Genomic DNA, 16,803 nt, shown 5'->3' with positions numbered 1-16,803 from the left:
GCAGGAGGGAATTGCTTATGTCCAGGGAGTTAAAACTCCAGAGATTCATGGCTCAGAAATCTATGCTTTCATCTGGGGTTATTTTTAGCGATTCACATTTTACACAGTGTAAATAACCACCACTGCTTCTGATTCCTTCTAACTCTCTTCTCTCTCCATCATTCAAAACAGCAGCCACATCAAAACAAATTCTTACATGCATAGTGGATTTGGTGGGGTTGGGAATCATAACTAGATGACTTAACAGCCAGGGGACGCAGGAATGCTCCTGTCTTGCACTGGAACAGGCGCCATGGTTCTGCTTGAAGCCTCCAAGCTTGTTAACAGCTCAAGAGGCAAGGACAAATGAAGACTGGGAACTCAGCTTTGTAAGTGGCTGAGCTGCTGTTGCTCCGTATTTCAGCCTAGGGTCTCTGATGAACAAGACCATATCTTTTAAAAGTGGTTCAAGGCCATCAGATTAGAGAGAGAACTTTTTCTCCCAGGGCAGTAGCCCTAGATATGTCTGCCATGATAGAAAAATTAATTACATAAACATACTAGAAAAATGCCAGCTTAAGGCATGGAGTAGGAATCAAAAGGAAGTCCATTTCTCTGGCAAACATTTGAACACTCCTGAATACTCTGTGACACTGTCCACCAACGTAAGTATTCCAAAGAGGATTTTAGGATTTGATCTATCCAATTAGCTGTATCACTTTGAGAGCAGATGCAGGTAATCCAACAGATGGCAGAGATAAACTCTCCGGGGATTACAAAAGAATGTGAGATTCTCTTTCTTTTTAAGGCTCCATTTCCACAGGCGAAAATTAGTCAAATTAGAGTATATTTGAGAGTTATAAAGTCTAATTCTCTATGATAAGTCTTACTGAAGAAGAGATAATGAATAGAAAACAAGAAGTTGAGAAAGAAGTGATTTAGGATAGGGATTAGGAAACCCCAGAAAGCTCACACTAGTTTAGGAATTGTGAAATAAGAGCATGAAATAGCCAATCAGAGATTACAATAAAGAGGACTCAAAGAAGACTAAACCTTACATTGAAGTAAGAAAGTCTTTGTACTTAAAACCCAATTTCTCTTTTGTGCTTTATGTGCTGATAATCTCATTCAACAATTAAATGATCCAGAATATATAGGTGGACATTGATAAGAGAAATGTGGGGGTAAAAGCCAGGATATTCAAGGTTCTCTGGCTTTGATTTCAGACAGATATGGTTTTGACTTATAAGGGGTAGGGTGAGGGCATGCTCCCTTACGTGTTACTTAATTTTAGTCCTATCTTCAGTCCTATCTTCTGTAAAATGTGAATAATGGAGTTACTTGGTAGGATTCTTTTGAAGTTTTAATTGCTTAATATGTTTTAAATACTGAGTAGAATACCTGACATACATCAAGTACTCAATAAGGGATGACTCTGAAAATTGTCATTCTTTGAAAGAGAAATCTCTTCAGATCTCAAGCTGGTGACTATAGAAAAGTACACAGAAGAGTATGAAGCACCCTACTTTGAAAACCCTTTGTAGACTCTATTTAATCCTCCCAAAATGTTGAAAATTGGAAGTCCATTAAGCTGAGTCTTTTCAGCCTGTGTTGGCACAACACTAAACTAATTCATCAAGTAAGTCAATACATCTTCCAAATTAGATAAAACCAGCATTTTTGTGTCAATGACAAAGGGCAAGTCTGAGTAATTCATCCAAATATTAATCAGTTCAAAGCCAATTTGATTGACTGATGGCAACTCAGTATTGATACAGCTCAGTATCCATTGACTTATTTTCTCAAAGACCAAGCAAATTGTATAATCCTTACCTTTATAATCACCATCTTGTCCAAATGGTGTAATTAGTCTCACTTCTAAAAATTCTCATTGTTCTCACTCACGCATCTTTCTTATATTAGATATCAAGTCAGTAATGAGGGGTAGAAATAAAAGTCCAATGGCGCCTGTCTACATCTTCCATAATTTCTTCATCCAATAGGTGATAAGATAGTAATGTTTTTTGAAATAATTTCAGCATGAATTATGGAAACTCCAGGATAATAGGAACAAAGTACCCCTCTACTCCAGCACTTGCTGATTTGTCTTTGAGATCCATCATGTGGTCTGTGTGATTAACTTGCTGCAGACAACATTAGTTATTGAGTCATCCTATTTTAGCCTGTAATTATATGATGCCAAATCCGAGACATAGAATTATGGATGTAAGTTGAAAATAAGAGGGTGCACTGAATTGCTGAAATGAAAGATGGTTGAACTTTTGACCAGAGAAGTGTGTTAACTTGATCAAAATTGTGAAGAGGCAGAAGTTGTCTTTGACAGAGCCAGTTGCTTGTTCTAGCTGCCGGTCCTTCCGTTAGTGGCTTTATTTTGTGTTCTCATTCAGACCAATTCTTCCTCTCTGAAAACGGTAAATTAATAGGAGGCTAAGGTAGGAGAAAAGCTTTTAGTACCCACTCCAACAGTTCTCTCAAATTCTGAAATTAGAATGTTTATTTCCTTTATACACCCCTATCTGCTGCTTCTCTACATTTTATGAGAAAGTAAAAGTGAATAAGAATGATCATACCCTGATCTCATAAAATGTAGAAGTAATCAGACCCTTTGATCCTATACATGATATCTTATAAACTCTTCACAGACTGATATAGTTAAAATTAGCAACAACTCTTTGGCACTTAGCCTTGGTGATAAAATATATTATTTGGAGTCACACAGACCCAATTTTAAATATGGGCTTGTCCAAGCTGTGTGACTTTGGGGCAACTTTCTTTAACCTCTCCATACCTCGACTCGTTGTATATGTGTGTGTATAAAACATAATGTGTTTAGGAGAAGTTCATGATAAAATGTGTCACAAGACTTGTCACATAATGTTCAGTAGATGAAGATGATGATGATGGTGATGATATTTGAAGCATGAGTTATTCATCCATTAGAAGGCTGGCCAAATAATTTAACCTGAAAGAACTGGACAATACAGGCAATCATGAAAGTTTTTACTTGAATTAACAGACAATTTCCTCAATTTTCCAATTTACTTGATAGCCTCATATTGGCAAAAGTCCAAGGACCACTCCTTAACTATTTATATTTATTTTACCATGTTAAAAACAAGTGAATAGAAACAGGCACATTGAGTTTAATCCATTTTAATAATTATTTATAAATATTGGCATACTTGAAGTCTTAATGTTAGACTCTTGTTCTGCACTTAAGAAACTAACATTTGTCAATTTGAAGGTCCATAGACCTCAAAAGTCATCTTTCTCATTGAGATTGGAAAAATCATCATACCAGAAGCTCCTTGAAATTTAGACTGAAGAAAAGATCCTGGGCTGAGTGTTTGTTGGCTTGTATCAGTGATTTCTACTTTCATTTAATAAGTAGAGTTTATAACATTAATCACAAAAGAAGAGTTGGCCATTCAGAAGACTGAGAGCCTGGGATGGGAGGAAAGATAGGAAAGTTTGTGGATGGAAGGCTCTGATGATGCCAGTCTGGGGCCCCGATCAGCGTCCGGACAGCTGTGCGCGGCTGCTGTGAACAAGAGCACACACTCAGGCGGCCCCAGGCGCTCACAGCACCCCAGCAGAAAAGCTATGTTTCCTTGGTCTGAGGGAATAAACAAATTCTATGTTATGTAGTTTGTGTTCAACTTGATTTAAATGTAGCCAGCCTCTAATTTTTTTTTAAGCTGTAACGGCTTTAATGTGTTAACATTTCAAACTGCTGAGTTACATTGATAAGACCTAATTAAAACTCATGTGTTGAATTTTAATTTGATTAACTTGCAAATTTCGCAGTTTGTGATCTACTGTTTATAGATAACCTTTTTTTAAATTCCAGTTTCGGAAAAGGTCAATTATGAATTTTTAAAAGCGAAGAACATTTTAAGAATATTGAGGAAAAGACTTAAGCTTATCGATAGCTACGTAAGCAGAAACAAATGGAGCGACGCTCATACGCGAGTCACACACCATTAAGTGCATTATGCGAGCTGGGCACCCTTAGAGTCAAAATAACATCTTCCCTTGCAAATCTGCTTTGAAGCAGTCACTTTTTCTTCAGAATTGTGCCCTTAGAAAATATTTGTCAGTCCCAATAACTTCTCTTGAACTGTGTTGATGCTGTGAGTGGAAAATGTTTAAGCCATCAATAAAAAGATGTTTATTGAGCTTCTACACGGTTTGGGTTGCTGAAGCCTCCAACTCTAAGGAAGCTCAAGAGAGAAATCGTAGGTAGGGCATTAATGGGATTTAGAGTAAAGTGAGGCAGTTAGTACTCAAATGCTAAACTGTGTAGTTGAAATTCAAATGATAAATTTGACAGAAGTTACACCCTTCAATGCACAAATTAACCCTTTGGGGACAATGAAAGATTCATCGATTCTATCTGGGGATTGAATGTAGAGTCTGGAGGTCTTCCGGGTAGTTTTAGATTCTTTTACAGAGAAGCACCTCATGAATGCTTTAAGTGATGTTGGTTTGGACTTCTGAAGTCTAAGTAAAACATGATTTTTGATTTTGTATGAGGAGGACAAATCAATATAGGACAGCATTAGATCACCAGATAGGTATCAGGAAAAAAAGTTCATATTTAACTTCAGCAAATCTACACTGATTTCAAATGCATTGCAATAACTGCCTTGGTATTTGCACAATATTGCATATGTGTTTACAACATACTCTTTTGTGTATTGGCCACATTTTTAAATATAGTTTTATTAAAAATACTTCAAAAGATTTTTCAAAATATTGTATTTTAAATTCTTTGACTCTAGTATTTGTACCAGTCTGGATTTTTAAATATGGATTGCAATTTGTGTACACATACACACACACAGGCACTCACACCCTATTTATATAAAGTCACACACATGCATACATGGAAGTGAGTAGAAATGGCTGTCTGTTAGTAAGATGTAACATTTGTGCAGCTGCTAGTCTAAGGATATCTTTATGCAAATCAGACAAAGACAGTCCTTACTTTGGGCAGATGAAGTCTCACCTCTAGGATGCTTAGCTTGGTGGACAACACTTGTAATTTCAGCCCCCTTTGCTAGTCTGGGATTATTGTCCATTGTCTAACCTTGATGGGCATGCATGTGATGCAGTTGTATACAGTGGTTATGGTGTTGGCTGACCTGGGTTTGAATCCTATTCCTACAGCTAATCATTTGTGTAAAATTGGGAATTTAATTAATTTTTCTGGGCCTTGGTATCATTATTAATAAGATAGAGATAATAATAGTATTAATCTTATATAATTACATTTTTTTGACATACATAAGCTTCTTTGCACAGTACCCAGTATACATGTCTGTACTCAGAGAATTATGTCAGCCTTCTGTTTATTGACAATCACCTACACTATGGGTCCATCCCTTCTCTTTGATGGCAATTAAGTAATCAACTATAGAGGTAACTAGAAAGGAAAACTACTGCAGAAATGATGATAAGGTTAACAATAACTCCATACATGACTGACTGTCATTTTTTTTTTTTGGATAAAACACTTAACACATTTATTATTTCCTTTGCTGTCCACCAAAACATTTTGAGGTAACTGTTTACTATTCTTATATTATATCTGGAGAAGTTAGGATATGATCCAGCAGCAATGAGCTCTGAACCCAAGACAGTCAAAGAGCCTGGTTCAGCCCAGTTTTCCTGAGCTTAGGTCCCTGACAGTTCTGTTTGATTTCAGCTACCTCTGCTTCAAACAAGTCACTCATACTGGGAGGAGCTTTATACTTTAGGAGGCAATCTTTTCGCGTAATCGTTCTTGTCCTTTGCAAAAGCTGTAGGCCCACCAAGTCATGCTTTCTTGGTCTCTCTTCCAGAGTATATATGTGTCCCAGAATCAGAGGGACACTAGGGCTGACATGCTTACTCACATGGTCCTTTCTTTGAAACTGATCACATCTCTAGGAGGGAGAGGTGATACCACACAATTCACTCAGTGCCTGATGCAAAAATGTCATTTAACAAATACAGTTGATTTCTCTTTATTCAGAGTATTTATTTTCTGTAAAGTCCGCATGGACCTTTAGTTAGCAACTACTGAAGCATTGCTCCTGGAGGAAATACAGGGTTAGGTTCCTGAGAGCTGTTAGCCTTGATATCATCTTCAATCCACCAATATATAATCTTGTTTAATGAGTTGTTTCTTTTCAGATGCCTTTTTTAATAGTTTGGTTCATAACATTGAACTCATGGCCAGAAACACTAGAACTCATGGCAGAACGAAGCTTATCTAATATAAAAAATTTCTCCTTAAGGCACATCGTAGTCTCTTGGGCTTAGGGACACTTAGCAACAGTGCAGCCCTATGGTTGGGGCTGGGTTAAACAGCAAAATCACCAACAAAAGGTACAAAGGCATGGAAAATGTAACACTAAATCAACTGCAGAAAAGATACTTCTTTATAGTATGAATGCTGAAACCAGAAAGCAGAGAATCCCTTTTTAGATGAATGCTGAAGCAACATCTAGGAACACACATGTTGAGTGACACACATTTTTTGCACCTCTGCATGTGTCTATGAATGACTAAAAGCACAGTATTGATTCTGGGGTTGCAAATAAATTTTAGAGAGTATGCAAATTTGCAAATGAACAATCCATGAATAATAGAATCTATTGTAGTTCTTCCTTTTCTGTATTTCATTACCAGGCAACTATTGAAAATCAACCTTTGCTTCCTATTCCTATATGTTGTCCCATCACAGCTTCTCTGTCTACACAGTCATACTCATTATAGGGATCAGGGGTCATCCCAGGATTTCCATAGAAGAGGTGGAGGTGCTGGGAATATGGAAGTCACCCTTGAAATGCCCTGAACAGGGGATTTTTGTTGGGCATCTAACCGTGGACTCTTTCATTAACACTCGTGGAAAGTCACGCCACCTGACTTGGATGTTTACATGTTGTTTAGAATTCCTCTCCTTCCCAGCAACAGAAAGCCTTTTTTTTTTCTTTTTTCCCTTTTCTGAACAGATTTCAGTGTTGAAAGAGGTGCTTTCTTTCATCTGGCAAAAGTTTTCTGAGACCAAATATAAAAATTGTCAAGAATAGATTCTTTTGAACAAACATACACCATCAAAGCGACAGAGGAGTTCTGTTATTGTCAATGTGCATGGACCTTTAGATCTCTCTATTTTTTTGTATGTGGAAATGGGGACGGGCATTTTGGGGACCTCTCTAATCTGTACTTTTGCCTTCCTGGGGATGGAGATAATGCACTGTCCAGAATGGTGGGGCAGCCTGTAAACCCTGTCAGGTTGTGGTTTTGCCATTAACTGGAGGCAGAGTCAACCGACTATCTGTCCTTCCTTTGTCCTCATTAGTCACACTTTTTCTGTAACCCACACAGGCCATCATGGCACAGCTACCGCAGGAGGAAAAGGCAAAAATAGCTGAGCAGGTGGAGATATTCCACCAAGAGAAAAGCAAGCTGGATGCTGAAGTGGCCAAATGGGACGACAGCGGCAATGACATCATCGTGCTGGCCAAGCAGATGTGCATGATCATGATGGAGATGACGGACTTCACAAGGTGAGGCCTGGAGACAGGGAGGTTACATTTTCTCGTTAACGCAGAAGCATAACAGTGTATATTAGCATGTAAAAGCCTGCTGAAAAATTAAAATACTGTATCACAGCAAGGTAGTGGTATTATAAAATTTACATGTGTAAGTCAAAATGATCTGGACCTAATTCTTAGCAGGTGGGTCTTTTTTGGTCAAGAAGAACAGGTTCATTTTTGTGGATATTACTGTTTTAATTGTCTATCCAAAGTCAGTCATAAAATCAGACTCCTAGTGTGTGTGACCCATTTTTGGTGTATGCTATTTTGTAATGTGTTTAAATATTATTTTGAAGGTAAGGTGAGTGACTTGTTAATATCCTTTTAGAAAAAAATGTGCATATGCGTATGTATGTATATTTGTAAATACCTTTAATGCTAGTTCATGATCTAGCTTTAATTTCAGCTCATATTTTACCCTTGCATACAAAGAATCAGCTTTGACAATCTGATTCAATAATTTTGGTGGGAAAATAAAAACTTTATAAGTTTTATTCCCATTTGCTCTGAGCAGTGCCTATAATAAATCAAGAGACCAGTAAGAATTTTGTCTGGAGTCTTTTCTTCACCAGGTGACATCGCTGTTTAGCCACTGCATTTTTAGTCCCCTCTTTAAAGAGAGGTGACGTTTCTGTCCTTCCAACCACGCAAAGGCCAAACCAAGGGAGAACAAAGCTCAATGGAAAGATGCTTAGATTTGGAGTCCAAATACCAGGCGAATTTGGACCAGTCTCACTCTCTTTCTTTATTTAAAAAATGAGAAAATAATGATTTTTCTTATCCATTATACAGGAGAGTTTTAAAATTCAAAGAGATAATATAATTGTAAATTATGCTTCCATACAAATGTAAGCTATCATTTTGCCGTAGATGTAGTTTTTCTGGGAAATACACACACATCGATACACATGAGCAAAGGTGTTTTAATGATTCAACCTGGTATTTGTTATTAAAAGTCTGTTAGGATATGTGGCAATGTCAAAACATCATCTTATGGGTGGCATTTTTTTTTTAAAGGTTGTTGAAAGCATCTAATAAGAAAAGGCTACAATTGATTATAGTTATAATAAAATATGGAGCATCTCGGCCACATCCCCCTTACCCTTAACCTCTGGCCCATATGTAGTAATAGCATTGGTTGGCCCTTTCTCCAAATAGTTTTAATTTGTTTTTGACTTCAATGAAATGACTTTTCTGTTATGACAGTGGCCTTCGAGACTTTTAAATGTCATTGTATTCATTAGAAGTTCAAATTTGTACATTTGGTTAGTCCTTGTTGGCTTCACAAATTTATTCCCCCCCCCCAAAAAAAAATAATAATAGGAAAAAACAGTCTGAATTTACTACAAATCAGACTATCATGGCAGCCTCAGTTGTTGCTTTTCAAGGCCTGTAATGACTTAATTTGCTTGCTTCGACATTGTATTAGTATTTTATCTGATGGATATTATGCAATCCATTAATAACATCACTTGCACAAATAATCTCATTAGTTTAAAGTGAGTGATGAATCTCGTCATGTTGCTAGTTTAGATCAGGAGAACATTTTATAATGCTCTAAATCGTATATAACTGGTCAAGGAAGAGATATATTTGAGGGGGTCTAGACGGTGTTAAATAAGGGAGACTTTCAATTAGTCAAAGTGCAGTTTTAAAAGTGAAAAGAAGGCTGCTTTAATTTCCTAGGGATTTCATGTAATAATTTTGTGCTGATTTGAATAATGAAATGTCTGGAATGCTACTGGTTATCATTTTTCCCACTGTCTGATGAGTAGTTTTGTGCCCCTTTGTGAGGACCCAGGGAGGGGTACAGTTATTAATGACCAGGAAACAGAAGAAGGTGTGAATTGGAAATAGAACACAGGAAGCTGAGATTTGATCTGCACAGTATCTTCCTTTGCAAAAAAGGTAGTTGAATTGAGCCTTTCTCTGAGGCCTCCCACTTAAGTTCACCGACTCCACTGTATGCGTTATTTTGCCCTGACATCTTCCAGTTCAAGGAGGAATCATTTCAGCTCTGTACTTCTAATGATGCCTGTGTATTACATTCTCTTATGTAAAGGAACAGATACAGCTGATCAAAAATCGAAACTTGGCTACTCTTCTCAAATCATATGTTTAAAGGGCCCTTGGGCACAAAAAATACCTTTGCATTTATTCCCTTGTTGTTTTATTCTTATTGGTTGCTAACTCACTACTTTGATTCAGTAATTTCAATGATAGCCACTCCATTATTGTTAAAATTGGAGAGGTTCTGCCTCATTATTTGTGTAATAACTTCTTCATGGAGGATAAAACTGATTATACCTTGCGTCTGTCTTCTTCCTGTTCAGTTCTTGGCCTCCCCCTCACAGGCAGGGGAAGAAGCAGTGTCCTGTGGGGTGAATCCATATTTCTAATGTCATTTTCAGAAAGAAAGAGCATGTACCAGTCTTGCATCCCAATAACAAAAAGGTGTGTGTAAGGGGACAGCTGAGGGAAGAAACTCAAATTTAATTGTAAGGCAAGGGAAAAGCTGTCTTTTGAGATCAACTGTAAGTTCTGATCTTTAAGGGAATGGAGTTCAGGCTAAGAAAACAAATCAGGGTACAATCAACTCAGTAAGATATTGAGCACTAGACTAAAAATGTAATCACCCTACACTTCCCTAACTTCATCCCTGCCTTAGTTCAGACACTCAGTGCCTTAGCCCGGGTATCACGTGACTGGTCCTTCAGTTCCAATTCTTGACACTTGTCAGTCCATGCCACGCTACATCTGGCCATTAAAGGGCAATCTTTGCACCAAAACTTTCATTTGCTCCTTTTTTCCTAGAATAAAATAAAAATTAAGTTTGCTATCCAAGGCCTACCTTTATTGACCCTTAGACTTCCTTCTCAATTTTGTGCATATTTGTCCTTCAACTTCAAGGCCATAATATAAATGTTACTTCCTTGCTACTCTTAGTTCTGCAATCTCACCCAACTCCTCAATAATCCCCATATTCATTCAATTTTTCTACTGTGCTGTCTTTATGTTGCTTCAGCCAGTGGGTGTAAGTGATATTTTCTAAGTATATTTTATGGAACCTTGGCTCTAAAAAGAGGTTTCTATGATTCGATACATTTGCAAATACACTCCTTACATACTCTATCTCATTATTGGAGAGTCACATTATATTGACAAATTAGAGTTATTGAGAAAGCTATAGCAAACAAAACTTTAATTTGGATTAACTCAGAATTTAAGACTTGTGGGTTCTAAGAACATTAGCTCACACATTAATTTTTTTCTATTAATACCTATTACCTTTTCATGAAATAAATATGAATTAGTAAATTGTAGATAACAGGAACTCAGGAATAGTTTTCCATGATCCTCTTTTTTTAGAGTGACCACTTCCTGGGAAAGCTTCCAAATATTGACCCTGGTATAAGAATCACCCATTACCAAAGAAAGAAGGTCACAGCAGTCTGTATGGTAAAGCCAACTCAATGGCTTGATGTTCTTTCTAAAAACATGTTCCAGATGGAGCAATCTGATAGATTCTGGCTTTAAGGTCACCTCAAAGCACCTTTTAAAACACAACATAAAGGGTATATAAGTCATCCTTTTAATACTAGGAGCTATAGCCGATGGGTCCAGTCCCTTTGCCAACATTGCCTTCCACTGATAGGAAGACTCAAACTTACGATCTCTTTTCTGAGCCTGGTTTTTTGTTTGTTTTCTTTCTGCCAGCACCCACTTCACATTATTCGTATGACTGTGGCTCATTTAAGCCTGTGCTGTCCAGTACAGTAGCCACTAGCCACTTGTGACTACTTAAATTAACTGCTTTTTATTATGGTGAAAAACATATATAATAAAATTTACCATGTTAACCATTTTTAAGTATACAGTTCTGTGGCAGTAAGTACATTTACATTTTTAAGCAGTCATCACTGCCATCATTGTTTAGAAATTTTTCAGTACCACTGAATGCCAACTCCCCATTGCCTTGTCCCCTCAGCCCCTGACAAGCACCATTCTGCTTTCCATCTCAATGAATTTGACTACTCTTAAATATCTCATATGAAATATATTTTGTCTTTTTGTGACTGGCTTCTTTTACTTAGTATAATGTTCTCAAGATTCATCCATGTTGTAGTTTATGTCAGACTTCCATTCCTATTTAAGACTAAATAATATTTCATTTTATGTATATCATACTATGTTTATCCATTAATTCATTGTTAGACACTTGGATTGATTCTATTTTGGCTATTGTAAATAATGTTGGTGTGAACATGCATGTACAAATATCTCCTTGAAACCATGCTTTCAAATCTTTGGGGTATATGCCCATAATTGGAATTGCTGGATTATATGGTAATTCTATGCTTAATTTTGTCAGGAACCTCCTCACTGTTTTGCACAGGAGCTGTACCATTTTACATTCTCATCAATGGTGCACAAAAGTTCCAACTTCTTCACATCCTCACCAACACTTCTTATTTTCTGTTTTTACAGAGTGCAAGATGATATCTCATTGTGATGTTGATTTGCAGTTCTCTAATGATTAGTGATGTTGAACACTGAGTCAATGCAGATTGGCCATTCTTTATCTTCTTTGGAGAAATGTACATTTTGCCCATTTTTTAATTAGGTTGGTTGAATTTTAGTGTTGAGTTTTAGGAGTTTTTATATGTACTGGATAATAACCTCTTGTTAGATATATGACTTGGAAATATTTTCTCTGATTCAGTGGGTTGCCTTTATATTCTGTTGCTTATGTCCTTTGCACAGAAGTTTTTTGAAATTTGGACATAGTCAAATTTACCCATTTTTCATTTTTTGCCGGTTCTTGATCTCATATGTAAAAAATCATTGCCAAATCCAATGTCATGATTTACCCCAATGTTTTCTTGTAAGATTTTTATAGTTTAGTTTTTGTGTGAAGGTCTTTGGTCCATTTTGAGTTTAATTTTCTTATATGGTGTAAGATAAGGGTCCCACTTCATACTTTTCCATGTGGATATAAACTTTTCCCAACACTATTTGTTGAAGATATTTTCCTTTTCCCATTGATTAGTCTTGATACCCTTGTTGAAAATGATTTTACTGTACTTAGGAGGATTTACTTCTGAGCTCTCTATTCTGTTCCATTGATCTATATGTCTGCTTTTTTGCTGGTAATACACTTTTTTCATAAAGTATAATTGACTTGCAATATTCTATGAGTTTCAAGTGTATATCATAGTGATTTGATATTTTTATACATTACAAAATCATCCCCACAATAAGGCTACTTACCATCTGTCATCATACAAAGTTAGTACAGTAACATTGACTGTATTCCCTATGCTGTATATTACATCCCCATGACTTCTCTATAACTGGAAGTGTGTCCTTGATCCAAATTAACCTAATTTGACCACTTGTCAACCCCTCTTCCCTTCTAGAAATCAACTTTGTTTCCTGGATCTATGAGTCTGTTTGTGTTTGTTGTATTTGTTTTGTTTCTTAAAATCCACATAAAAGTGAGACCATACAGTATTTGTCTTTCTCGGTCTGATTCATTTCACTTAGCATAATATCCTTCAGGTCCACCATGTTGCTGCAAATAGCAAGATTTCATTCTTTTTTATGGCTGAGTGATGTTCCATCTTCTATCTATCTGTCTGTCTATCTGTCTGTCTGTCTATCTATCTATCTGTCTGTCTGTCTGTCTGTCTGTCTATCTAATCTCACATCTTCTGTATCCAATCATCTATTGATGGGCACTCAGGTTGCTTCCCTTGCTGGGCTAGTAGATAGTGCTGCTATGACCATAGGGATGCATACCTCTTCAAACTAGTGTTTTCATTTTCTTCAGATCAATACCCAGAAGTGGAATTGCTGGATCATTTAGTAGCTGTATTTTTAATTTTTTAAGGAGCCTCCATATAATTTGCCATTGTGACTGCACCAGTTTACATTCCCATAAACTGTACATGAGGGTTCCCTTTTCTCCACATTCTCTCCTATACTTGTAACTTTTTGTCCTTTTGATCATAGCCAATATGAATGGTGTGAGGTTATACCTCTCTGTGATATTGATTTGCCTTTCCCTTATGATTACTGCTATAGAGCATCTTTCCATCTGTATGTCTTATTTGGAAAAATGTCTATTCAAGTCCTCTGCACAGTTTTAATCAGATTGTGTTTTAAACAGATTGTGATAGTAAAGAAATGCAACAGATTTCTATATGTTAATTTTGTATCCTGTTACTTTACTGAATTTGAGTTCTAACAGTGTTAATACTGTTAAATATTGTCAAATCTAAAACCCATCACTAAGATCAATGTCAAGGAGCTTACTGCCTATGTTTTCTTCCAGGAGTTTAAAAGTTTCAGGTCATATATTCAAGCCTTTGATCTACTGGAGTTGCTTTTTGTGTATATGGTATAAGACAGTGGTCCAGTTTCATTCTTTTACATGTGACTGTCCAGCTTTCCCAGAACCATTTACTAAAGAGACTATCTTTCCCCACTTTTTTCTTGTTTGGCTGCTTTGCCATGAATTAATTTAACTGTATTTGTCTGGATTTATATTTATTATAAGGTAATACACTTAATCATGCAGAATTAAAAAATGGTACAAAATCTAATCATAAAGAAGACCAGAGGAAAAGATTAACTTTTCAATAAGTATTCAAGGGACAATTGGTTACTGTTAATGTAAAAATTAAGTAAGAATGTGATTCCTACCTCACCTTACAAGCCAAAAACTAAACTGCAGCTGAATTTAATATCTGAATATGAAAAGGAAAGTTTAAAATTTTAGAGTAAAATGGGAAAATAATTTTATTATCTTGGAGCAGAGACAAACTTTTCTTTCTTTTCCCCAACTTTACTGGGATATAGTTGTCATATAACAGTGTGGGAGTTTAGGTATATGATGTGTTGATTTGATACAAATATATATTGAAAAATGATTACCACCGTAGCATTAGCTAACACCTCCATTAAGAAAGAACTTCCTAATATGTGAAAAGTACAAACTATAGTAGAAATGATTGATGCATTTAAGCACAATAAAATGAAAATTTATATTCTAAAAAACTGTAATAAAAGTAAGCATAAAGGCTACAACTGAAAAGAGTAATTTGCAACATGAACAACTAACCAGAGATCATAAGCCAAAATATCTAAGGAGCTTAGACAAGCAATTTAGGTGGAAAAAAACAAGTCAGTAGAGAAATGTGTGGAAGACTTGAATGAACAACATAGGCAAAAGAACATGTGAATGATTAATAATGATCAATAAATGATAAAGAGATACTTGACTTCTGTCATCACAGAAATAAAAATTAATTTTTTTTCATATCCATAATATTGACAGAAAAGCAAGTGAATAAGTATTATTAAGTTATATAATATATCTACAGAAGAACGCATTAAAGTAAGTGTACAACTTAAATGTTACTGTAAGGTAGCCTGCATAAGCATCACCAAGTTCAAAGCCCCCATATCCCTCTTCCAGATCACAATACCTTTCTCTCAACTGTGTTTTAATGCATTTTGACTTTGACTTTGGCAGTGATGTACCAGTCTCTTATTGGTAGTATTTGTAGTATTTGCTGAGTTCTATGGAATAAGTACTCCCGACATGGCAGATTTTTCAAGCTACCGGCCTATCAGCTGATTTATCAAATTCCCCAAAATTATCAGTCAGCTCTTGTGAGCAAGTGTAAATAAACCCACCCAGAACTCAAGTCCCACTTTCTTTATTTCTTTGCCTTTCCTTCCTCTTTCCTTTTTTATTTTAACAAAATAGTTCTACTACCAAATAAGTATTCTTCAATAAATAGTTTGTATTAGCTGCTTCTGACACTGTCAATATTGTTACTTAATGAAATTGTTTTCAAATGACTCTTCCTTTTCTGTTTCCTGTGTGTTTAAATAGCATTGGGATTATCTTATTTTTAAAGGTTTAGTGAATTCCTCTGTGAAACCATCTGGATTTACTGATTTTCTGGCCAGCTTTCACTTTGACAGCCTTATTTATTTCTTCTAAAGAAATCAGACTCTAGATTTTTCAAACTCTTTTCCAGGTTAACATTCGTAAATTCTATTTTTCTAGAAAGTTATTTCATCCAGATTATCAAATTTATTTAAATGTATTTTAGGTAAGTAATTTTATGATAGTGTTAATTTCCTGTTTTCAAAGGTTATTTCACTCCTGCCTGTTTTACTTTTAAATATTTTCTCCCACTTTATGTCTTGATAGCAGTATCATTTTTACTTTTTTTGAACTAGTGTAAGATTGATTTATTTCCAGTGTTTTATTATTTTCTAACTCATTAATCTGGCAATTTTGTTTCTTCCTACTTCCTTCTAAATTCTTGAGTCAGATAATTATTGTTTTTGTTATTTGTTTCATGTTAATATCTAGTTAAGGCTGTGTATGTTTCTCAGAGATCACTACTTTAGCTGTTCTTTTAAGAATAAATTCTATATAGCAAAGAAAGTCCTGAATTGTGATTCAGGACACAGAGGTTATAGTCCAAATTCTTTTTGCATATGTTTGATGTGTCACTTATATGACCTCCTTCAGTTTCAGTTTCCTTAGCTAGAATATGAGGAAATATTTGCTCTCAAAACTTCTATTTTGCTCTCTAGTTTCATGAAATGCATCCCTATCACCAGCCTGTGGCTCCCAAGAATCATTTTTTCTGCCCTTGAAATATAATTGATATACACCATTATATCAGGTTCAAGTATACAATATAGTGATTCCACAGGTAACTACATTTTTAAATGCTCACCCTAACTAGTGTAGTTACTGTCCACATAGAAAGGTATTACAGTATTATTAACTATATTATCTATGCTGTACTTTCATCCCCATTTATGATTGAGATTTTGTGCCACCTGAACCCCTCCCCCATGGTAAACACCAGTTACTTCTCAGTATCTATGAGTCTACTGCTGTTTTGTTTTCAGATTCTACATATAACTGAAATCATACGGTATTTGACTTTCTCTGCCTGGCTTATTTCACTTAACATAATACTCTCAAGCTCCATCCATGTTGCTGCAAATGCAAGATTTTTTTCTTCTTATGGCCGAATAATATTCCATTGTGTTTATGTACCATATCTTCGTTATCCATTTGTCTATTTATAGACACTTGGTTGCTTCCATATATCTTGGCTATTGTCAGTAATCTGGCAATATGCATAGGAATGCATATCTTTTTGATCAGAGATTT

General features: G+C 35.8%; 1 protein-coding gene across 5 annotated transcripts in view; it reads left to right on the top strand.

Annotated features, from left to right (window-relative positions):
• CTNNA2 (catenin alpha 2) overlaps positions 1-16,803 on the top strand; it is a 1,127,693-nt gene that overhangs the window by 1,062,896 nt on the left and 47,994 nt on the right. For all 5 annotated transcript variants that reach the window (XM_036931099.2, XM_036931097.2, XM_057497052.1 and 2 more), the window contains one exon: positions 7,378-7,559. In XM_036931099.2, the coding sequence (XP_036786994.2) occupies positions 7,378-7,559 (182 nt within the window). The remainder of the gene's footprint in view (positions 1-7,377; positions 7,560-16,803) is intronic.

This window comes from Manis pentadactyla, chromosome 2 (genome assembly GCF_030020395.1).
Source record: "Manis pentadactyla isolate mManPen7 chromosome 2, mManPen7.hap1, whole genome shotgun sequence".
Lineage (NCBI taxonomy): Eukaryota > Metazoa > Chordata > Mammalia > Pholidota > Manidae > Manis > Manis pentadactyla.
The sequence above is the reverse complement of the archived record's forward strand: the minus strand, read 5'-3'. Positions and strand labels throughout refer to the sequence as shown.